The sequence below is a fragment of the Heloderma suspectum genome, chromosome 1, assembly GCF_057233095.1.
Source record: "Heloderma suspectum isolate Gila_16-S chromosome 1, 16-S_ref, whole genome shotgun sequence".
Classification (NCBI taxonomy): domain Eukaryota; kingdom Metazoa; phylum Chordata; class Lepidosauria; order Squamata; family Helodermatidae; genus Heloderma; species Heloderma suspectum.
Genome location: NC_139458.1, coordinates 349,262,851 through 349,288,134, shown reverse-complemented (window position 1 = coordinate 349,288,134; position 25,284 = coordinate 349,262,851). Strand labels below are relative to the sequence as shown.

The 25,284-nt window shown below is 40.6% G+C and overlaps 1 protein-coding gene across 1 annotated transcript in view; it reads left to right on the top strand.

The window, feature by feature from the left end:
- SYNE1 (spectrin repeat containing nuclear envelope protein 1) overlaps positions 1-25,284 on the top strand; it is a 459,183-nt gene that overhangs the window by 54,477 nt on the left and 379,422 nt on the right. The window contains exon 3 of the mRNA XM_084827854.1: positions 18,341-18,402. Within this exon, the coding sequence (XP_084683980.1) occupies positions 18,341-18,402 (62 nt within the window). The remainder of the gene's footprint in view (positions 1-18,340; positions 18,403-25,284) is intronic.

Genomic DNA, 25,284 nt, shown 5'->3' with positions numbered 1-25,284 from the left:
CCAAAGCAATATATTTGCAGCATCTACTTCTCTCTTGAATCTATAACGTCTACGGATTTTATTATTGTTCCTAAGGAGTGTGAAGGCTTGCTTCAGCCCCCAAACAATCATAGCATATGTTTGCATGTGAAAGAGATGTAAGTGGATCAAAGATCAGAGTATGGACCTGGAAAACCTAAGCTCATGGTGGTGAAATTAGCAAATTGCAATTGTGTGAAAGTCTTTTTAAATGTAAATAGTAGGTGTGGGGGGCTTGATCTCAAGTGGAACCCTGACATGGGATGCAGGGGGGCTTTAACGCTCCCCCCCCATCACAATCTAGATCACACACAAACTCATGCCTGCTATTGCTTTTGGGGCAAAAGCATACAAACCTCCCAGAAGCTATTCAGGCAAACACATGTCTGAGTCAATTGGAAACTGAAACTTATTAAAATTGGACACATATTCCAAGGCACCCAACCCAGTGTACCCCAATCCATTTGTATATACAAATGGATTGTATATTCTATTTCATGTGTCTACTAAAGTAGATTACGTACTACTTACAACATTTCCAGAATCAACAAATTCATTTTAAAGATGCCACTGCTTTTCCTTGACATTAGGAGAAGTCTTGCAGTGGCAAAGTTTCAGGCAATTTGGATTTGATCACATACACACACATTTTTATGGAAGAAACAAGGCGTCATATTATGACAGTTTAAATATCTTCTGTATTACAAACAGGGGAAAAAACTGATGGAGAAAGGAAACTATGCATGGAGCGTTAGCAAAGCTGTGAAGGATGCAGGTTGTACAATAGAAGAATGAAATATCTGAGCCCTGCCTACCCGGGCACTATGTCCATAAAGACATGTCTGGGCATGTTTGTTTATGAGGCACAATTTGATTTTCTACCGTTGACAATAAGAAAGGGTATTTTCCCATGTCAATTAAAATAATACTGAAAGAATAGCTTGTCTTAAAAAGCCCCCCTACTATATTTGAAAAAGCCGGCAGCCTCACACCCATGTCAATCCTATTCTGAGGCCCCTGACTCACACTCTTCATGCTGACCAAACTTACAGAAATGTGATAGGATCAGTGACTGAAATCTAATACTATAATAAAGGACTAGAGTCTGCCACTTTTAGTCATGCTGTCTAGTCTTCTTATGAGTAGTTGATTCACCGAATTAAATAAAGCTATTAGTAACGTAGCAGAAAATACCGTTGAAGATCAGAAGTTTCAGTTTGTTTTCTGCAAAGTGGTCTTATTAGTCTTGCTCAGTTTGGAGAGGGTTTCTTTATAGGTTTCACCATTTCGAACAACAGTGGTTTTCCTCTTCTTTCCTGTTGTTGGACATCTGGAATACATTGTAAGCTGTGAGAATGTCTTTTTTGCCTAAAAACTGCCTAGTAACCAGTTTCAGTAGTTACCTAAAGGCTTACTCTTCTATGCATGCACTGCAGCAGTTCTGCCCTGCATGACTGCATTTGCTCAGTTTGTGGGTACAATCAGACACTCACATTTTCCTATCTGCATGGACATTTGCACTAGAATCCTCAGGAAACATGCTTGTCGTTTGAGTTTGCTCTTGGATACCAGTGCTGCTGATGGATGTCTAGATGGTGATGGAGTCAAAGAGTGCTTTTACCAGCTTTGGCTGGAATGTCAGGTGTCAGAAAGACCACATCACCCCTTATTTATTTATTTATTTATTTTATTTACAATATTTATATACCGCTCCTCATCAGAAGATTTCGGAGCGGTGAACAACATGATAAAAGAATAAAACAATGGTTAAAAGAGTTAAAGAGTTAAAACATTTTTTTAAAAAAGACAAATCCCAACAAAGTGGAGTTCAACATACCACAGCTGGTCATGCAAGGAAGGCCTCTTGAAAGAACAACGTCTTCAGGAGGCGCCGGAAGGAACACAATGTTGGTGCCTGCCTGACCTCTAAAAGCAGGGAATTCCACAGGAAGGGGGCCACCACACTGAAGGCTCTTCTCCTGGTGGACTCCAACCGGACCATAGGTCCATGTGGAACCACCAGGAGCATGCCCTCTGATGACCTCAGTGACCAGGCAGGTTGGTAGGGAAGGAGGTGTTCTCTCAGGTATCCTGGTCCCAAGTTGTTTAGGGCTTTCTACACTAGTACTAATACCTTAAACCTGGCCCGGTAGCTAATAGGCATCCAGTGCAGTTCCCTCAGCAAAGGAGTTACATGCTGAAAAGGGGCAGCTCCTGACAACAGCGGAGCTGCTGCATTTTGCACTAGCTCCAGCTTCCAGACCAGCCTTAAGGGCAGCCCCATATAGAACGCATTGCAGTAATCCGATCTTGAGGTTACTAATGCCTGTGCCACCGTGGCCAAGCTATCCCTGTCCAGGAGAGGCTGTAGCTGGCGAACCAGCCGAAGCTGGTAAAAGGCACTCCGAGCCGCCATGACCACTTGGGCCTCCAGCAACAATGATGGGTCTAGGAGTACCCCCAGACTATGGACCTGATCTTTCAGAGGGAATGCAACCCCATCCATAACAGCAATGAGCCTATCTCCCAGACCCAGGAACCACTTACCCACAGGGCTTCCATCTTGCCAGGATTCAGCTTCAGTTTATTGGCCCTCGTCCAGCCCATTACTGAGTCTAGGCACTGATTCAGGACTTGCACAGCCTCTCCTGATTCAGATGTCACAGGGAGATAGAGCTGTATGTCATCAGCATACTGATGGCATTTAGCTCCACATCCCCTAATGACCGCTCCCAGCGGCTTCAAATAGATGTTAAACAACATTGGGGACAGGATGGTACCCTGAGGCACCCCATAGCTCAGTTGCAAAGGTGCCGAGGAATAGTCACCCAATGTTACTCTCTGAAATTGGCCCCGTAGGTAGGACCGGAACCACTGTAGCACAGTGTCTCCAATACCCATCCCACAGAGTCGATCCAGGAGGATACCATGGTCAATGGTATCAAAAGCCAATGAGAGATCAAGCAGAATTAACAGGGTTACACTCCCCCTCTCCCTCTCTCAATGAAGGTCGTCCATCAGGGCGACCAAGGCTGATTCAGTCCCGTAACCAGAATGAAACCCAGACTGAAATGGGTCTAGATAATCAGTATCTGATATGGCCCTACCTGTTATTTTTGATCCTCTGCATCTCGAGGAAGGGCTGGGAAGAACCACTGTCTCAGACTCTGGAGAACAGCGGCTAGTCAGTGTATACAATACTGAGCTGGATAGACCAGTGGTCTGAATAGGTATAAGGCAGTTTCCTATGTTCCTACTTTAAACAAACTATATTTTTCTAACGTGCTCGAAGTGTGAAGCACATGACAAGGTATAAGGCAGCTTCCAATATGTCTGCTTTAAGCAAACTATATTTTTTCAGCATGCTGAAAGTGTGAAGAACATGATGTCCATCAAATGCTAGATACTTTCAAACAGTATAGTTTGAAAATATAGCAGTATGTATAATCTTGGATAGGTGAATGTGCTTGCTTTCAGCATGAAGACACTCTATTTCCATAGTGATCAGGGTAAAACATTATTTATTCAACTTAACGCTTAATATAGCAGGACCAAGCCAAATGATAAAGCACTGATGCAGGCTGAGGTCTCAGATGTAGTTTTGCAACCAGAGGATATTTATGATTCCAATAGTCATATCTGGGGGTCAGCAACTGATATGTAAACTAACTTGTTTCATTTGTGTTGTCCCTTAACCATATTGCCTGCACACTTTCTAACTATTCTTCAAGGTCTAAAAACATACTTTAAAAAAAGCCCTAGCCTAGTGTTCTAGAGTTCTCAGGATCTTACCAAGACCGAATAGTGTGTAGGCCATTCAAATTTTCTCTGCATTTCCATGCATTGTCCACCCTTCATTTGTTATATGGCACAATCCACTCTATGTATTCATTTTCATAGCCATTTAGCCTTCTGTAGTTTCCAAAGTGATAAAAGACACCTCAAGAAAACTAAAATATTAGCCAACATCTGGAAATGCTACTCTGACTTGCAAATCCATTTTATTTAGTGCCTCTGGTACTTGGTGCAATGACAGAGTTTCAGAAGTAAATCATGACTGTGGCTTGTAGTTTTCTAGGCTGTGTTTCCAACAGCACAGGAAGTGGTATAAAACTATTTTATGATTCTGCCTTGTGTATGTCATCACTGTTACTTGAAATAGGCTCTTTGTAACTTCATGCAACACCCGTTAAATATATAAATGGGCTGTCGGGTAGGTACCAATAAAGAAGAACTGTTGCTATTGCTATGCAATTATGACCTCTTTTGCACAATCCACAAATGTTGATAAGCCACTGTTGTTTGAGTATATACTTTTTAATGCAAATTAACTCTTGTTCTGCAGTGGCAGAAGATAATGTGACAGGCTGAACCTCAGGCAAACCAAGATAGACTGCTGCATATTGTTTACTTAGTCTAACATCCTTCAGGATCAGGGCTGGCCTATCATGAAGCAGAGTGAGGCAGTTGCCTTGGGCAGCAGATTTTGGGTGTCATAAAAGGGCAGCAAATTGTTCATAATTTACTTCGTTATTATTGTATTCCTACTGCCGTGGATGGGGGAAGTTGCTTATGGGATTTTCTGCCTCATTTACCAAAATAACTTGGCTGACTTGGGTGAGTGGTGGGCGCTATTTGCTGTTCTGCCGCAGGCAGCAAAATGTCTCTGGCGAGCCCTGTTCTGGATTGCTCCATGCTATTAGTCAAACTTCAGTTTTTCAGAAGACTGAGTTATTAGCTGCATAAATTAGTTGTAATTGGTATTAATTGACTCAGAATAATAGGAGAACATTGTTTAGCCAGTATAATGGAGACTGGGGAGGCTATAAAAAGTAGCATTTTAAGAAGGCAGGAAGCAGGCACTGATTCAATTGCATTAAGAATCCATCCGCCTCGGAAAGAGTTTCAGTGCATTTGTGAAGCAGGGCGGGGATAGGGCCCATACAGCTATCTTTAACAGGAAGTCATTATAATCAAGAGAATTGGTTATGTGAATTGCTAACCAAAAAAAAATCAAATAAATCTGAAGCTGGCACTTAGTAATTATATAAATGAAAATGAAAATTAATAAAGTACAGCTACCCATAGATTTTTGCATAAGTTTCCCTTCCACATCCAGATTTATTTATTTTTCCTTCTTTCTGTGCCCATGCAGGGAATTTAGGAAGAGCACATGGTGAAAGGTGGATCAAAATGTAGAAGAAATAATCCTACTGTCAGTGGGTTGTATCAAATTGTGTTACTCCACTGATGGAAGGAACTCGGTCAGCTGAACCAAAAGGGGGCAATTCCCCCTCGCCCCATAGCCTCCCATGCACCCTCAAAATCTGCTCTGGATGGCTGGAAAACCCTCTGGAACAGATTTCCAGATGGTGCAGAGGGCTGCAGGGGTGAGGAGAAAGGGAGAAAGTCCTATCACACCAGCAGATTTCTGGATTTTTAACCCAGTACCGGGAAGATGAGCTGCAAATATTATGTAATTTTATGGCCAAGTACAGTGCTACTGAAAGACTTAGCATGGAAATTAGTAGCACTTAAATACACTTAACTTTTACAAGATTGCACCCAAAATTAATATAGCACAGAGCAGTAGTAACAGCTTAACTGTAGTGCTGAAAGGGAAATGATTGGATTTATTTACTAGAACAAATTCAGTTAAGCAAAGCTAAAGTTATACAAATGGTACTACCTGGAATTCAAAATAATTCACACACCCTGACTGTCTGTTGCAGTTGTTCAGTTTGTTATATCCAATATGTTTATTAAGTAGTGACAACATGTATGTTTCATTAGCAGAGAACTGGAAGCCATCCAGGATATTTACTGACTAAATACAGCAAAAGTTGTTCTCTTTAAGCAAGTATTCTATATAACAAGCTTTAGACATCTCATACTTAGAAAGTGTAATTCAGACAGAAGGGTGCTTTGCAAATGTAACTTCTTTCGTTTGTTTTCCTAAATATTTTTTGGAAACAACCATTGTATTCGTACCACATTTTTCTTTTGACTTTACTTTCAGCTATTATGATATTTCACATTAGGTAGAATGAGATGCCTTTTCTTCTAAGACAATCCCGCCTCCGCGTGCACTCGCTCTCTCTGGAAAAAGAAAAGTTTATCTGACAATTCATATTTCAAAGTCAAAAAGGCTTCTAGGCAATAATACTTTGGGCAGTTCTTCAGATTAGAAGTGGAAGCAAGCTTATTATCCTCTGGTTCAGACATGAGGAGCTAACCACACTTCCTGCATCAAAGTGATCTTTTGAAGACTGGAACTAGGAATGCCATGGAATTCCATTACAGCCAGCTGCTAGGCCAGAACTCCAGGTTCTGGCTGGGATAGAAGCCATTTCAGAATGGAACTTGGACCCACCACATTGTGACTGATCCCGGGCCTATTGCAAAAACAGCCAGAACGTCACTGGCACAGAGAGAAATTATTGTCTGTGACTCTGTGGCAGTAGAGACTTTGGGCAACTTAAGTGGGAGCCAAAAATAGCCTAGGGCTGTACCTAGAGTGGACACTTATACCCCCCAAAGAGGAAACACAAAATAAAAAGAAGACACAGATTGGCATAAAATGTGCATATGCTAATGTATATGTATATATGCAAATTCATAAATAATTACTGTAATGTAAATAGAAATATAGTACATCTCACCATAGTGGGGAAGACTGTGACCAGGTGACTTGTGTGCCTGCTCAGTCTGCTGTCCAGGTGGAGTCTCAGTTTGCTGTTGATGGACAACTTCGACTCTGTTTTCCCTTCTTATGGTTCTTGAACTTTAAACCTCTGTTTGAAGGACTGGGCAGCCCTTCAAATAGAGGACACCTTCAAAAGGACTGTCCTCTGTAAAGTAGGGCACATGGGTCTCTTTAGCTCACTAGGCCTACAACTCACATGCCTAAAAACCTCCAATGCAGCAAAGAGTTGGTGCAGTAGGGGGCGCTGTGGCGCAGTTGTAGAGCACGTGCTTACAGTGCAAATGATCCTAGGTTTGACTCCCAGTATCTCTAGGTAGAGCTGGAAAAAAATCCTGCCTGAAACCCTGGAGAGCCACTGCCAGTCAGTGTCAACAATACTGGGCTAGATGGATCGGCGGTCTGACTTAGCTCCCTGTGAACCTAAACACCCATGCAGTCAGTTCACAGCATGCCAGGGCACAGTCTGGCACAGGTCAGGAATGAACCTGGGATGCACTAGATCCCTGCTTTGCATGCTCCAAGTTTCTGGGACGGTGAGATGATGGGGACCCAACCTTGCATGCTCAGAAGTACATAGGATGGCGATGTTTCGATGTTTTCACTGCGATCAGGCATGCACAAACAAGACAAGATGCAGTAGGCGTCATTGTGTATGCCATATCTGGATTTTGGAACTTTTCAGAGTAGAGCTAAATTAGTCTGCTCATCTATACACTAGAACTATACACTCTTTAGGATTATGATTTATCAACACATCTTTAAAACAAATAACATGAGCGCATGTCCTTCTACAGGGATATTCAAGCAATGTAATCCCCAGCCCAAAATAAGCCCGACAATAACCCAAAATTAAATATCAAGTTGCACTGAAAAAAGTGAGTGCCTGGGCCACCAAACGACAAACAATTTTAAGACCTCTTGATTTCAGTGGGAGAAATTTAAGCACATTCTTTCTCATTTGAATCAATATTGCTTATAATCATTTAATTTTGATTAAGAGTGTGCCCTGGCTGGATTGATATTTTGAGTATATTAGCAGTGTATTAGATCTTTTAAAGCTGTATACATAGAATATATTTGTGAGGGCTACTTCACCTATTGTATGTTTGAGATGCGCACCTAAGAGACATTTTAAATGTACATCTAAAAACATAAATTACCCATGATATTTGCAAACCCTGTGTATCATAACTGACTGATTGGTATTGCTCCCTTGTTGAGAACACTTGGTGATGAAATATTAGATGATGTTTTCACAGGTGACTATCAATGGCCTATAGAAGGTACCAGGGTTGATCCTGGAATTTCCAGTTAACCAAAACGGAGGTAGCAGGGCTAGCCTGAGACCATGAAGACTTTTGCCCATGAGGGTAGATAGTACTGGGCTAGATGAACCAGTGGTACAGCTCAGTATAAAACGTATTCCTATCTTCCAAAAGAACAATATTTTGTGATTCTGTTAAGTATAAATTAGTCATATTTCCCTTTAAAAGAATTTTATTCTTTTCCTCCTCCGCTGTGTGTGTGTGCTTACGTGTTTTCTTAAAAATAGTAAATGATTTTTAAAGTCTTGAGTAGTGTTTTATATGCTGTGGACATTTTGGCAATAATGTTAATCTTCAGTTAATTTGAGAGGATGTGAAAATATTCCGTTTCATAGTATTGCCAATATCACTGTAAGTTTTTTTTTCTTATATTATTTCCCTTAACTAACCAGTTGTGCCTAGGATAATTTTTACTGCCATATGTTGGTTTCAGTTCTTCCCCCAGTATAAGTGATTATTATGTAGGTACACTCAGTACATGGGGCCAGGATCATGCCCATTGTCCCTGCGCCTAACTTCCACATGTTGATCATACCTTGTGCAGAGAGCCAAGGGTCTCTTTGAATGATTTTTGTAGGATACAGATTAAACTGACAAAATTCATGTGCATACAGTCTGTATACATGGAGAAATGATCAAGTTGTTTTTAAAACAATTGTAATTGAATATAAAATAGGTGCACAGTACAGAATTTTAAACTCAAATTGTTACAGATACCCATCTATCATTGGACAGCAAAAAGAGGAAAGAGTAAACGTCACCAATGCATATATGGAGCAATATAAAGTATTCATAATTATTTTATTTAAATCAACTTTAGTTATTCAAAACCCAAAACAGAGGATGCAGTTGTATTAGTTATATAAACCACAACCAGTCTCCAAATATCCTGCACTTTTTTGTAATTGATACTAGTTTTTTGTTAGGTAGTCAATTTTACCAGATAATCACCCCAAAGTCCTATTCAACCATTTTCCTTTTCTTGGCCTCTGATGTTTTTTCAGTGTTAAGTTATGCTCAACGTATGGAGGTCACAACTGGGATGTGAATCAGTGCTGACCAGCACACTGCACAAGCTGGTGATACAAAGTGATTTAATCAGAAAAGCTGTGAAACTTGTTCCCTCTGCTGAAAGCTATATGAAAATCAGCACACTTGCTCAGTAAAGAAGCAATAATGAGAACAATGATTGAGGTGTCTGTGTGGAAGAGTTGCTATGGCAATGCCTAGAAAATAATTCTGCTGGTTTCCTTGCTAAAAGCTTGTGTGAGGTTTGGAGTCTGTTTATGGAGCAGTTTTCAAAGTACCCAAGTAAATGAAATGAATAAAATGTGTTGGAATGAATTCCTGTGCTTTAAAAGAGAAAAGGAGTGGGATTTTTTTTGTTTACTAAAGAACATTACAAAAGTGTGTGTGTGTGTGTGTGTGAAGAGAGAGAGTTAGAGTTAAGGGTTGTCCGCATTTCACAGTACTTCCCTTCCATTCAATAATCTGGGGTACAGAACTGTGATGCTGGGGCTGGGGGTGGGGTTGGGATTGGGGGTGGCAAAACTGAGTCTTTCTTCCAGTACATACACAAGATTAGATTATTTTATTTGACTTCAGTTGATGACTGTGTCCAGAATCTTTTGGAGTCCAGGTAAAAGACCTGCAGTGAGCTTTCACCCCCTCTTCTCAGGCAAAGGACAGGTGGTAGAAGATGTATTCCCCGTAAGACTATTCCATCCCCCTTATAGCGCTTTTGTGTTCCATAGTCCATACTTCATGCTGGTCTTTTGAACTTCAGGAGAGCACTTGGGACTGTGGATCAGGGAATGTGAAATGGCATGTGCCTAGTCATCAAGCGATTCAGTTCTATTTCCTCTTATTTGAATAAGGACAAATATGGTTGTTTGTTTTATTACACTGCATATGTTAATTGGTTCACCATTGCAATTATATCAGTGTTATCATCCAACAACTGGTAAGGTACTTATCACTGTTTGTACTTTCTGCATTTCAGTTGCAGAAAGTTAAAAAAGTTTCCATCTGCCCTCCCCACAGCATGTGTATATAAATCTGTCAATTTGAGGTTAACTCTACATGTATCTAATGAAGTGGACAGTGCCCATGAAAGCTTATGCCAGAATAAATGTAATATACATGCCAGTAATTTTGGACATGCTACTTCCTCCAACAGTGGACTTTCAGTGACAGAATACAAGAGAAGGGTCTGTAACACTGGGAATTTTAAAGAAGTGTTGTGACCATCACCACAAACTTGGGTGCCATGGTGGTGAGACAAGTCACAAAATGTTGGGAGCATCCCCTACTCTGTCTATATTTCTATGCATTTTCCCTAGATCTATGTTATTTCCCCACTCTTCCCCTCTCCCTCTCTTTCTCACACCGACTCACAGAAAACACACATAGAGAAAATAGGCAGGGAGGAAACACACGCGTGCACACACAGAGAGAGAGAGAGAGAGAGAGAGCTTTTTGCCCTGTCATCCTACAAGTCAACGGAGCCATGTCTCTATTGAGTTGCAAGGGGAGAGAGTTTCACTGATGGCTGATGAGGGAGGAATAGCCCACCCACTATCAAAAATCCTGTTTCTCCAAGGGGTTGGACTTGCCCTTCACCAGCTGTTTTCAGCAATGTGGCTTTTTTTCCAGTATTGGATAGAGAAATCATTCCATTGACTTGCACAGGGAGGGGAAAGGTAGTGGGAGTAGTGGATGTAGTGGTGTCCATGGGCACCAGGTTTGAGATACCAGGAATTGAGGTTGCACTGTATAGAATGTGGTGGGTATTACTAAACTATGTCAGTGAGAAGGTGGCCAGGTAATACTGGTCCAATGATCTCCACTGCAGAGCACATGGGTAAGGAAGGAACAACATGGTTTGAAACTCTATATGTATATGTTTTGCAGGTATCGGATGTGCTACATGAGGGCATCTACTGTGTAAAAGAAACATCTTGCAGATATGTCTTAAAACTCTGCTTCCTCATTAGCTGTGAAAGATGGTACTAAATGTCAGCTCTTTCCAGTTGTTTATAGCTGAAATGGAGAGGTAGTGCAGAGGCTGTACATTTTAGGTGTCAAATAAAACCAGCAGTTTATTCTGCATTGACATCTGCATTTGCTATACTTGAGGAGTTGTCAGTTCCCAGTTCCCATTCACTGGTGATACCCGAAATACTAATGAATCATCATTTTTCCTGATTGATATCAGGATAGCCTGGTCTGCAGAACCAGGTTGGTCTGTCAGCAAAGGACACACCTGTCTTGCCACTTCCCCCCTTCCATCCCTTGAGAGGTGATTGGATAGGATACAGCTTGCATATTTCCCCTTATATCTCCATATGAAAAAGGGCTTCAGGCTTACCTCCTTTTGAAATGACAGCTGGAAATGAGAAGGCCTGGAGTGCTTCCAGACATAGAGCTCCTAGCACTACCAGTGAAAAGGCATTATACAGCTATTCCATCTTTTCTTTCTTAACGGATTTTTTGTGATAAGAGAAAAGCTGGAAGAAGGAGTAGGAAAACATAGGAGGGTTACAAGTAGAAGATGACATTTGGATTGCCCATAAAGTTATGTGAATTATTAAAAAAACACTTTTTAAAACACTTGCAGAGGTTAAGATAAAAATTTATGAAGGCAAAATGAAGGTAAACACAGATTTACTTCTGTACTCATTTCACATAACACACAGAAAAACCCTTTCTAATGCACCAGTTTTGTATATCTATAGCAGAAGCACTGGGCAGTATCCTAGGCTGCACGTGTGCCAGCAGGATCCACCGTTAGCACTACAGAGAGCTACCGGTTCTTAAAGCAACTAGAAACATGCAGTAACACAGCAGGTCAGTGGAGCTCTCAGAAGGGGTTTCCGGGGTTACTTTAGGAGGTGCCAACTCCCTGTTGCACTAGCAGTGGGTCCCACTGGTGTGATGGAATTGAGTGGGAAGAGCGCAGCAGCATTATTGGATACTGCCCAATATCTGTGGCAGAACCATCCATTACAAGAAGGTCTTCAGTTTATAGTACTACTAAAATAATTACATTTTTGTAATGGCTTATAAAAAGCATCCACTTGTACTGGGCAGTATCCTAGGCTGCCAGCAGGATCCACCATTAGCACAACAGAGAGCTAGCGGTTCTTAAAGCAACCAGAAACAAGCAGTAATGGAGCAGGTCAGTGGAGCTCACAGAAGGGGTTTCCGGGGTTACTTTAGGAGCGCCAACTCCTGGTTGCACTAGCAGTGGGTCCCACTGGTGTGATGGAATTGAGTAGGAGGAGCGCAGCAGCAGTATTGGATATTGCCCAATACTGTAGCAGAACCAATACTGTAGCTGTTACAAGAAGGTTTTCAGTTTATAGTAGTACTGAAATAATTACATTTTTGTAACAGCTTATACAAAGCATCCACTTCTTTTAAAAGTAGGCAGTTTCTTAATTTCTTCCTACCCAGAACTTCTGAATGGACTCATACATCTATCTGCCAGTTGTACAGGGTAGTTGTAAATTGTGTAAGATTAGAACTTTGATACCTTTGTAACTAAAAAATGTACACCACCTGGTACCATTTGGTGTCATAAGTGTTCCTTTAAAAAGGAATGCTTTAACTTAAGAAAAGAAAGAATAATTGCAAATGGAATATTTAATATGGGATTGAACAGTGGAAAATTTACAGTGGCAAATGGCCCAAAGTACACATTTCATTTCACCATATACTTACTCTAAGATATTCTGAGGAGATTTTATGGCAGGTCGTAGCTCATCTGGCATTTTCCCATGCCTCTATAGCTCTCTTGGCTCAATTCCTAGTAAGTCTGAAAATCCATTAAAAAACGAATTGGGTAGGAAAATAAGACTCGATTTAATAAATAAATTTGGTCTAAAATAAATTAGACCAAAAAAGAAGTGACTCTTTTGTTTTTTGTCTCATGATGGGAAAAAGCAAATGTACTAATGGCATTTGATGCTGTTCAGTCTATGTTTTCTAGCTGCTGTACCATTATATAATAGTACTTTTTAATTATGGACAGGATTCACTGCAACTAGTTCCATGTGCCCAAGAAAACTTTGAGCTTACATTTTCCCAAAATCACACCACCATTAGTACAACATGGCAAAGCACTTTTGAAACCAAGTAGTTCTGAAAACAGTTTGTTATATGGTATAGACAGACCTCTGTCGTTCAAAGACATTTTAAAAAATCCATTGGGTGCACATAAGCCCTTGAGCTCTCCTAAAGTAGCTGTTTGGATGCCTGCCTTTGAATCCAGTCTCAGCAATTTTGATTTGAAACAGCACCATTACAGAACTCAGAGTTATAAACATCTTCCATAAAAAGACTGGTCTTTAGAAGTGCCACATCTTTGATGTTTTTGCATGCATACACCTACATGCACTCCCATAATTTGCTTTACAAAACCTTGTTCTCTAAACATCACAAATGACTAGGAGAATTCCCTGCTCCTGAGCAGGCTCATAGTATGTTTTACTTTCAATAGCAGCAGTGCCATTAGTGAAACTATCAAGAGGTATTTGTTTGGTTAATCTTGTTTCCGTTGAATCTATAGGTCTTAGGTCCAAGGTTCCTCAGGGGATGAAGGGAAGATATTCTGGAAGATATACTCTAGGGAAATCTGAGCAATTGTTGGGTGCACGCTACTGTTTATTGTCAGTATTGATGGTAAACAATAACAAAATAACTCCTATCATTTTTAATGTTTTGTTTACTGGTGGCCCCCTTCATTGCTTTGTTCCTCAACTCATTCTGTTTCTGATATCCTGGACAAAATGTGAGCTCATAGTTTTGTTTTGTCTTCACTATAACTTATGGAGGCTTGAAGGGGAGGGAGGGAGGATGGAAGAGAGAGAGAGAGGGAGGGAGGGAGAGAAGGGTAGGAGGAGCAGGATAAGCTTTGTAGGACACAATGTGACAATCCCTGTAATTGTGTAATTAGACTGAGTTTAATATGGTTATACAAGCATCATGAGGAAAATAATTGTTCTAGTTTTATTAATTATTTTATTAGCTTCACTGATACTTAAGAATACGGGCTTGTAATAGGGCTCAACCTCATTGACAAGGAAGGTTTCTCAGATATTTCACAGCTCTTAAAATCACCTGTTTTGTTTCAGCTATATTTTGGGGGTGAAGCAAAATTCTTTGTGGGGGGGGGAGAATCAGAGCAGCCACCATTTCGTTTTTCTCAGAAAGCTCTGCTCAGTGTTGTTTTTTGTATTTTGGGAGAATCAGAATGGCTGCTACCATTAACAATGGCTACCTCTTTGCCACTCACTTGAGTGTGTGTGGAGTGGCAGCTGAATGTCTAGATGAAAACACTCTTTTGTCATTGCTCCAGCAGCTCATTTCTTTGAGAGGTGCCATGTTAAATACCCCTGCAAAGAAAGGGCGGTGCTTGAAACAGGTTTGTTAAAAATGCAAAATCACCGTGTGACTGGTCCATGTAACCAGTTTTGAACGGAAGTATTAAGAAAAACTTGGCCATGGAAGCTCACTGGGTGACTTTAGGCCAGTCACAGACTCTCAGCCCAACCTACCTCACAGGGTTGTTGTTGTGAGGATACAACGGTGAGGAGGAGGATAATGTAAGCCGCCTTGAGTTCCTTGCGAGAGGGAGAAAGGCGGGGTATAAATGCAACAAATAAATAAATAAAATGTTTTTTACATTTGGATTTCTTTCTTTCCGCCCCCTTTTTATATGAATGTGTTGCACCCCCCACACACACACATACTCTTTATTCAAAAGCAGACTCAAAAGTTTAAACGGTATTCCACTGTGTGTGTGGGGGGGGAGTGGGGAATCATATTAACACTGCAGTCCTATGCATGTCTATTCAGAATGCCTATCTATTGAATTGATTGGGACTTACTTTCAACTAAATGCCCTGAAAAATTGAAGTTGTTTAGAGAAACAAAGTTATGGGAGGACCCATTTCACAAAATCACATTCCCTCAAATAACTGAGTCAGTTTCACAAGCTTTTGGTCAAATCAGTGTTTCTCCTTATCCCTAACTTGTAAATACATAGGATGCAATCCTATGCATGTTTAGACTGAAAAAAGTCTTAAAACTCCAAGCATTCGTTCAGCCAGCCATGCTGGCTGGGCATGCTGGGAATTGTAGGACTTCTTTCTGTCTAAGCATGCATAGGACTGCACCTTTCGTCACTTGCCTTATCAAATATGGCAAATACAACTGCTTTGTGGACATTTTCATAGTATTAAAATTGGAGAAACCCATGAATATACAGCTATATATGTGTACATGAAAGTTGCCTTTTTTAATGTTTATCAAACTTTTATAGTGGTCTGTTACAAAGGTCACCAAAGCAAGCATCTTTTTGTTATCCTTACCTTACTCCCAGGCCAGCTTGTGTTCATTTTAAGACAGAAAAAATAAAGCAAGTTTCAAACCCAGAATCTGAAACTATTATGTTATGTTGATTATTTTTAATTATTTTATTTATAAAGAGAGCAGTCCAATGGTCCCTGGGAGAATGTCCCAGGGACTGTAGGATGGCTTGTAAAACCCCGCCAGGGTTGGAGACAATGCCCCAACCTTGGAAGGGGGAGTTGGAGATCCAACCCCAGACCCCTCCACCTCACAGCCAGCATGGAGAGAACCACTCCGGCTGCTTGGAAAAGCAACCCCAGAGCCTCAGGAAATGGGTGGGGGAGGAGGGAAGGAGAGACCGGAGAGGGCAGATACAAGTTATCCTGAGCCTCCTCCCTCTCCTTCCAAAGCACCCTCACTAGATGGGCTGAAAAGCCCATCTAGGAAAAATACAGGAGATTGGAGGATGGGGAAGCGAAGATTACTTCTGCCATTCCTCCTGCCCTGAAGGCTTCAGCCTGGCAGGGCACAGGAAACTTGGAAGCCTCTGAGTTTGTGGGCTTCCGAGCAATATTTGTTTGTTTGTTTGTTTGTTTGTTTAAGTGTATTTATCCATCACCACTCTGCCCAATGGGTGCTTGAGGTGATATACAAGTCAGATAAAACAACAGAATAACAAAATAAACATAAAAGCAGCCACTAAAAACAAAAGTGGAGTGTGATGTAACCCTCCCTCAGGTTCAGCTGCCTCTGCCTGGGGACAGCTATCTTCATTGTCCCACAAGCTTCAACCCCTAAATTCACCCACCAGGAGAAGTACCCAGGAAATATGGACACTATTGGTGGTGCAGAAAGATGAACAAGTCGTGGTATTTTATAATTTTAAAACAAACAAAGTGTATGTAATACAAGAGCTGTTATATCTTATAATTAATCACTCAGTTCTTGGTCTTACCCTGCCTACTCTACCCCTAACTCCTATTCTCACAGCCCCTCTATCTAGATGTAGCTTAATCAAGCCCTAAGGCCCTATCTCTTTCTCCAGGCACTATCTCTATCTCACGAACTAACTGTCTGCTCCTGCCTTTTATAAACTCAGTCTTCTCACACATGCGCACACACACACATGCACACATGTCCCTCCCACCTTTCACCCACTCACTACCAAACAACCCTAACTTACCTGGGTTCTATTTAACACAATAAACACATATAAACATTAACATAATCTCCACATGGCAAGCATTGTGATTTTGTCACATGGAGACTTAAAGCAGAGGGTGATTTCAACATCTGTTAAAAGTTTGATAGAATAATATGGTTTTCAAAGCTATATTATATGGTCTTCACAACTTGTCTAAACTATAACAGTGAAAGGGCCAACCTAGCCTCCTTAGCGAGGGAATTTGTAAGTTAGGGTGCTGCTACAGAAAAGGCCCTGTCTTATGTACCACCAACCTATAATCTTTTGGTGGTGATACATCTAACAAAGCCTCTGATGATGACTGTAAATTATAGACAGGTTTATATGTGAGGATGAAGTCTTTCAGCCATCCTGGTGCCAAACTGTTTAGGGATTCATAGGTAAAATACAGCACCTTGAACTGGGCTTGGAAACAAACCATAAGCCAGTGAAGCTGATGCAGACTGGCGTTATGAAGTCTGTAAAGCACACACTAAACAACAGCCTTGCCACTTGCTTTTGCACTAACTGAAGCGCTCTTCAAGGGCAGCCTCACATAGAGTGTGTTACAGTAACCACAAAGTGATTAAGTTGTGGGCGACCACTGTGGCCAAATCCATCATTGTCATTACATTTTGCACCTGCTGCATAGCAGGGATGGGGAACCTCTGGCCCATGGACCAATTTGGACTGCCAGGCTAGCCCAAACAGCCCACAGGGCTTCAGCTGAGGACCCTCACCAGCAAGTGGGGACCTTCAGAGCAAGTGGGGAGAGAAGAATCCCCACTGTTATCTCAGATAATTGATCAGAAATAACAGTGGGGATATTGCCCTGTGTGCTCCTCCCTTCCCAACTGGGAGGGCGAGTGGTGTGCTAAGGAGAATTTTCACTGTTATCTCTAATCAGTGATCGCAGATGAAAGTGGGGATTCCCTTAGCGTGCCTCTCAACCTCCCCAATGGAGGAATGTGCAGTGCAGGTAAAGCTCCCCTAGCTGAGGAACCGCGTGGAGGAGTGTTTCTTCATCTGGTGCCTTGGGCAAGGCGGCTTCGCTGTGTGAAACCTGTGTGCAGTGAAGCCAAGTCCCCCACGAAGGATTGGGGACTGCTCCTTCACCCCTCACCCTGGTCAGTGGGCCTTCACCCACCTCACATCCTCCCCAATGGGAGAACGCATGGGGCAGGTGAACTCGGGTCCCCAGCCAAGACGCAGGGTGTAGGGACTCCAGCCAACACTTCAGCCTGAAACCAAATGATATCAGGGATGTGTGGCCACAGCCTCCTGAGGTCAGGGGCCCCTGGCATAATCAGGCATGTGGAGGTCTGTGTGGGGGTGATTCCTCATGCAATTATAGTTCCCCATCCTGTGTGTTAAATGTATTATTAACAACCATCTAGCAAGCATGGCTCTTTATATTAACATCTTCCATTAATCTAGTGCTGTCTGCTAGATGGTGGGCATCCACAGCTAGATATAAAGAGATACAAGGAATATATTAGATCGTATTTTGAATCTCTCTACATAGCTGCATGTCAGACTGTAGCCAGAATGTTGCCTTCCATGTTGTAAAGCTTAGAGTATATTGTTTGCTTCCTCATGTCAGAGGAATGAGCCACTTTTTACAGCCATGCATCTATTATTCACTTGGGTCCTAAAGATCTAAGCTGGCTGAATCTGTTCGTAGTGTTAGAGAAGTGGGTGTGGAAAACCAGTGTAACACAATGGTTCCTTTTCTTTCTTTTTTTTATAAAGATGAACAAGAGTCAGTGCAAAAGAGGACTTTCACAAAATGGATCAACACTCATCTGGCCAAGGTAATACATGACTCTGATTTTATTTTGTTTTTAAAGAGTAAAACATAATTCTGAAATTGTAGTCATATACAAATTGAAGTAGGATCTGCTATTCAGAAGACGAGGCTGTTTATCTCTACATGGTAACACTTAAATTTGGCTTGTTCGTGGTTTTGAGGGCTGGGAAATGGATAATATTTTCCATAACTGCAGTGATTTAATGACCAAAAGCTCCTCCATTATGACAATTTGTATGGCAGTAGAGGTTATTAGCTATTATCAGTAAGAACTTGTGTTTCCTGTATAATACTGGACAGGAAGATAAATGGAAAGGGAAGAACTGGATGAACTTGTACTTCTAAGGACTTTTCATTTTCTAAAAATAAAGTACCTCCCTATGTGGTTTATGTTGACAACCTAGAAAGTCAGCCTTGTACTTGCTTTGACTACATTTCTCAAAGAATATGTGAAATGCACTGTTAAGTGCATTCTCTATTCTTGATTTGGATGAAATTCACATCAAAGGTTTGCAATCAGAATGACAGTGCTGTGAAGTGAAAAGAAAATGCTGATACATAGTTTTACAACAGTTGCTCTGGAAAGGAGTCATTCAAGTTTTTCCATTTCATTTTTCTATCCTGAATGTTCAAATATGAGTTGATGCTATTAAAAAGAAATAATTAATCATGTGTATTGTTATAAATAAGCAACAAATATTTTCTCTGGTAGTGTTTTTATTGGCCATGTAATAGGAAAATCATAATTTCATATATTTTTCAAAGGAAGTATATTAGGTTGTGGCTTTAATTTTTGGAAAATGTCAGCAGGACTGTACAGAGGATATTTCCCCATCCCAATACCTTAATCAAAGTTATCCCTAGAGTCAGAGGAGTGTGGGAAAAGTATAGGGAACAACACATGAACCTGAGACCCATTCTTCATCTCCCCCCATTGTCTCAGGGGAAAATCCCAGGATGAGCTGTTGTAAGACGAATGTCTTCTCTACTGCAGTTATTTCACCTCTATAACAAATGGAGATCTGTGCGTACTTACTTTGGAGGAAGCCCCACTAAATGCAGTGAGACATACTTTCAAGTAAACATGCATAGGGTCAGACTTGGGGATGCAAGCAGGCTTGGAAACCCGATACAGTGGGCAAAAAACTATTGGAAGAACTAGAAAAATGTTTCCAATTCCTAGACATAGTCATCATCAGTGAAATTTAAGACAACAGGTATGTCAGGTTTTTTCTGTGGGTAGACAGCTAGTAAAACATTTTGTAGTTTAGAAGTGTTTTTAAAAAGACACTTTGTTTTAAAAACGACCTTTAAAAAAGCACAGATATACCTAATCATGTAAACAAGCCCTGAATAGCAAAAGTATTAATTTAATAGTTAAGGATCTCATTAAATCTCCCTTCAAAATAAATAGGAGAGTTAAAATGGCTTACAGGGTTTTTTCTAGATCATGCTCCTTGCTTGAATGAATGTCCATATGAGATAGCTTTCACTGAGCAATTCCATTAGGTATGAAAACATAAGAGATCAGACCTATCTGAGATAAAGACCTATCTATTCCAGCATTCTGTTAACACAGTGGCCAACCAGATGCCTAGGGAGAGCCCACAATCATGATGACAAGTGCAGTAGTAACCTCCTGCTCATGTTCCCAAGCAACTGGTATTGAGAGGTAATATATAGTCTCTGAATTCCTCCATGAATATGTGTCTATTTCCCTTTTAAAGCTACCCAAGTTGGTAGCCATCAAACGTCTTGTGTAAAGCTTAAGCCATAATTTAACTATGTGCTATGTGAAGAAGTACTTCCTTTTATATGACCTGAATCTCCCACCATTTATTTTCACTGGATAATCCCGGTTACGAATATTGTAAGAAAGGGGGGGGGGGACACCTGCCTATTCACTTTCTTCACACCATACATACTTTTATATGCCTCTGTTATGTCTTCCCTTACTTGCCTTTTTTCCAAACTAAAAAGCATTGTAAGCTTTCCTCTTAGTAGAGTTACTCCAGTCCCTTGATCATTTTGGTTGCCCTTTCCTGTGCCTTTTCTAGCTCTGCATTATCCTTTTTGAGGTGTGACCAGAACCGTGCACCATATTCCTGGCAAAAGTCACACCATAAATTTGTATAAAGGCAATATTATTGGCAGGTTTATTTTCAGTTCCTTTCCTAAGGGTCCCTGACATGGAATTTGCCTTTTTCACAGCAGCTACACACTGGGTTGAAGGTTTCATTGAGCTTTCCACCACAAGACCAAGATCTCTTCCTTGGCAATCATTATCAGCTCAAACCCTATCAGTGTATATGTGATCTTAGGAATATTTTTTGCATCAATTTACTCTTGCTTAGACTGAACTGCATTTGCCATTTTAATACCCATTCCCCCAGTTTGAGACCTCTTCGTAGTCCCATTTCGTTTTTACCAACCTGCATCATTTGCTCATATCAGCACACTTTGCCATCTCATTGCTCATCCCTAACTCCAGATCATTTAGGCAGAATCCCCATTGCTAAAGCCATCACAACCCATATGTTTAATTAGTAATCAGTTCTGAATTAACACATTCAAGCGAATGAGCAGTGTGGGGGAAAGCCAACTCGCTGACCTTTTAAAAAGGCATCCACTTAATTCATATGCCTCCGACTATGCTCACAAAATTACTTGTGATAATGGCTTCTCACCAATAACGTGTTATGTCTTCATACACCCTCTTAACTATCATACCTGTTAAAATCAAAACCCCAAACCATATGTGCTGTGATTGTGTAAAGATTAGTTGTGAACTAATTTATAGATGCTTTACTATGACCCCATTGCATTTTTATTTTTAGAAAGAAATAAGCACGCAAATTAAAGGACAGATATTATATCTGTATACAATTACAAACGACTGAGGAGTCTTTAAAAAGTCATCATGCTCCCTCACTAATGTGCAGATCAGTTTAGTTATCAACCAGGTGTCACACTTACCAAATGTTCCAACAGAGCTCTTATCTCAAAAAACATTTTAAAATACATTTTTTTCCAGAAAAAAATATGTTTAGAAATGCATACTTTAAGAGAAAATATGTTTTAAAATAATACTTAAATGTGAACTTTTGTTCAAATGTTTCTTTACAATTGCAGATTAATGCAAAAAAAAGGGGGGGGATGGAAAAGACTTATGGGTGAATACATTAAAAATGATGTTGACCAGAAATAAATCAGAAATTCTCTGCTCCAGGAGGAACAGCTGCTTTATGATTTCAGTGTAACATAACATTTTGGTGTAGTAGTTGACACATCCTGTCTAGGTCCTTATTTGCACTAGAGCTTCACCCCATAGTCCATTTACATTGGAGGGGGTCAGTCCCTGAACATGTGAAGAAATAATGAAGAAAGGATACCACTGATATATGCCGAAGGCATTTTCCTAGTATTGAGCAATTACTGCTAGCACCCACACATCTGTGTTTAGTGTTAGAGCTTCCAAAAGAAAGGACATGACTTTTAAGCTAACTTGAGCCCAGGCAGCTCTCATTTTAGAAAATAGATGCTTATTGCTGGAACATCAAGTTATGGAGTCAGGCCATTTGTAATATCAGGTTTATTTTTTATTTATGTATTTAATTTACATCCCTTTCTATTCAAGGTGGCTAATAATAATAAAACAAAATTTTAATTAAAATATAAAATAAAAACAAACCCATAAAGACATAATTAAAAACAATCATCATCATCATCATCACCACTACCACCACCACCACCACCAAAATAGACAGTACTTGGCCAGTTTAAAACCCCTCCAGCACTAGACCAGCTTATAAACCAAAGGCCTGCCTGAATAAAAACATCTTTGCCTGCAGGTAGAAGGATAAAAGAGAGTGGATCAACCTAGCCTCTCTCAGCAGGGAGTTCCAGAGTCTGGGAGCGGCCACCAAAAAGCCCTCTCTCACATCCCCACTAGACCAAGAGAAGGACCTCCCCCCAAAGACCTTAAAAGCTAGGCAGGCTCATATAGGAGAATGCAGTATTTCAGGTAGCCTGGTCCCAAGTTTTTTACACATAAGTATCCAGAGACAACTCTGGCACCTCAATCCTAAACATGTTTATTGAAAGTAAGCCCTATTGGTTTTGATGGGATAAGTAGACATACTTAGGTTTGCAGTCCTAAACTGGGTTATATGTCCGAAATACTGACAACACCTTCACACAAATCCACATAAATTGAGGTTGTCTCGCTTTAATGGCAAATTCACCAGCTTAAGTCAGTTATCATCTATACAGTAGAAACTGTGGTGCTGGAGAAGACTCTTACGAGTCCCCTGGACTGCAAGGAGGTCAAATCAGTCCATCCTAAAGGAAATCAACCCTGAGTGCTCATTGGAAGGACAGATACTGAAGCTGAAGCTCAAATATTTTGGCCACCTAATGCGAAGAGAAAACTCTCTGGAAAAGACCCTGATGCTGGGAAAGACTGAAGGCAAAAGGAGAAGGGGACAGCAGAGGATGAGATGGCTAGATAGCATCACCGATGCAATGAATATGAACCTGAGCACACTCCGGGAGAGAGCGCAGGACAGGAAGGCCTGGCGTGCTATGGTCCATGGGGTCACGAAGAGTCGGACACGACTGAACGACTGAACAACAACAACAACTGGAATATCAGTAGAAATATAAAAATGCTAAGTCCATATTTGTTTTCATGCTGTGTATAATCAGCGAACCAACACTGCTAACTCAGGCTTCTGTTGTGTACTAGCATTGTATTAAAATGAAAACAGCTTACATGATGGCTAGTAATCTTTTTATAGAATATTGAACAGCTTGTCCAGTAAGGAAGAGGCAATGTGCATTTGCTTTTTTCTAGCTTTCACATTCAGTATAAATAGATAATAAACCATAAAGATAAATTGCTTTATATGAATAAAATTATAAATCTTGGATATGGATTGTTTTCTATAAACAAAACTGAATTAAATCATATAGTCACATAACTGGGAGTAAGCACCATTGAACTCAGTGGAACTGGTTTCTGAGTAGACATGCATAGGATTGCACTGTTAGGGTTATCATTTTACAGGATCAGCTTCCCTGGGGTTTCTTCCTACAGTGCCACAATAACATTTGAACCATGTGGGAGGGCCCAGTGACATAGCTAATTCCCATAGTAGTGTTATCCCTCTTTAGGGAAGGGGAGTAGTTACTGATAGAAGTAACCAAATTGTCACCCCCTCCAACAGGACTTTAATGTTCATATATTACTGAAGCAGTGTGGGATAGAATCAGCAGGTATCAGCATATAATGTAATTCCTATTCCTTTAACAAAAGATCCGACCCTAAAGAGAGAGTATTTTCCGTTTTCTGCGACTATTAAGGAACAGAAGCCTGCTTTTGTTCTGTCCTGTTCTGTCATTTTAGTATCCTGAGGGGAAACACTCTTCATGTGACCTCCAGCCGTCTTCTTCTAATCTGTAGAAGCAACACAGGAGACTCAAGTAGTTTTGTCTTTACAGGCATAAATTGTCATAAGCACATACTGCAGATAATTAAGTAAACTAAAAAGTATAGCATTGCTGTTCTGTTATCCACAGAGCAGCTAGAGAACACACAAGATGTATAGGTTCAGATGTCATTACCTGAGCCAAGCACTGGTTTAAGTTAAAAGCATTTAGCATCTTTTGAAAATGAGAGAGAATGCATTGTATAATGTAGTGCACAACCTACACTGATGATTTGACATTCACCAAACATCACTGCCTCTAGAACAGAGCAGACAGCCAATATGGTAAAAATCCACAACTATGAGCGAGAAAATTGATATTGTCACTCTAAGAATACTCACTGTTATGCCTTCTCTAACCTTCATGAAAGTTTACCCAGCTTAAGGCTTGGAAAAATATGCTATATCAAAAGGGAAATTATAAGTTATATCAAAAAATACTGCTTTCTGTTCCGTTCACATAACCTAGACATGAAGGCCCTGTATCTCCTACACAAACTTTTAAAAATGTAAGAATGAGACAGCCCCTCTTTTTTAAGGAAAGGAGATGCAAGTTCAGGACCTAACTCTCCATGACATTAAATATATCACATGTAACGCTATCAGGGTTTAAGTGGGCCCCTCCCCATCCAGGCTGGGACCAAAGCACATGGGGAGAGGAGGTTTAGCTGTTCCCTCTTCACCACAATTCTTGTTCAATCCATATTCTGTTGTCTCTGGTAGGATCCATGTAGTTCCCATAATTCCTCTGTTCACTTAGGGCAAAACTAGGCAAGACACTGGATATCTGTAATTGGATCCCTCATCTCTTTTAATTTCTTGTAAAAGTACCACAGGAGCTCTGAATTAGGTTGCGAGTGCAACTGTGGCGCTAGGAGAGAATGTTTAACCATTTTTCTTCATGACATTCTTCAATCTAAATGCACGCCACCGCCCCCTGCAGCCTTGTTGGGAAACATACATGCTTTAAAAACAAGAGATGAAAGATCCAATCATGGTTCTTAGCTGCATTATTTGATAGGTTTAGAATGATAGTTGTCCATATCAGCAATGCAGGTCAGGAAAAAGTCTCCAGTTTTCCCCTATCGCTGTGTAGTCACCTTTGCCAGGGAAGCTAAACCTGTGCTTTTTCTTACTGTGCAAGTCTTACTGTGTTTTTTCACTTGGAGCTTTTTGTTTTGGAACAACTTCAGCACGTTCTGGCATTCGATATTCAATATTTAGCATTTCAGAATACTGCCAACTTTAGATATGAATTATCCTCGTACTTCTCCCACCAGCCTTAACAAGATAAACATTAGGTTGGTACTGACATTCACTATGCTGTAAGACTAAGGTTTCTGCTGAAGTGTTATTTCTCTGGCACCAGACAAGGAAGGCAACTTTTGCCTTCCTCT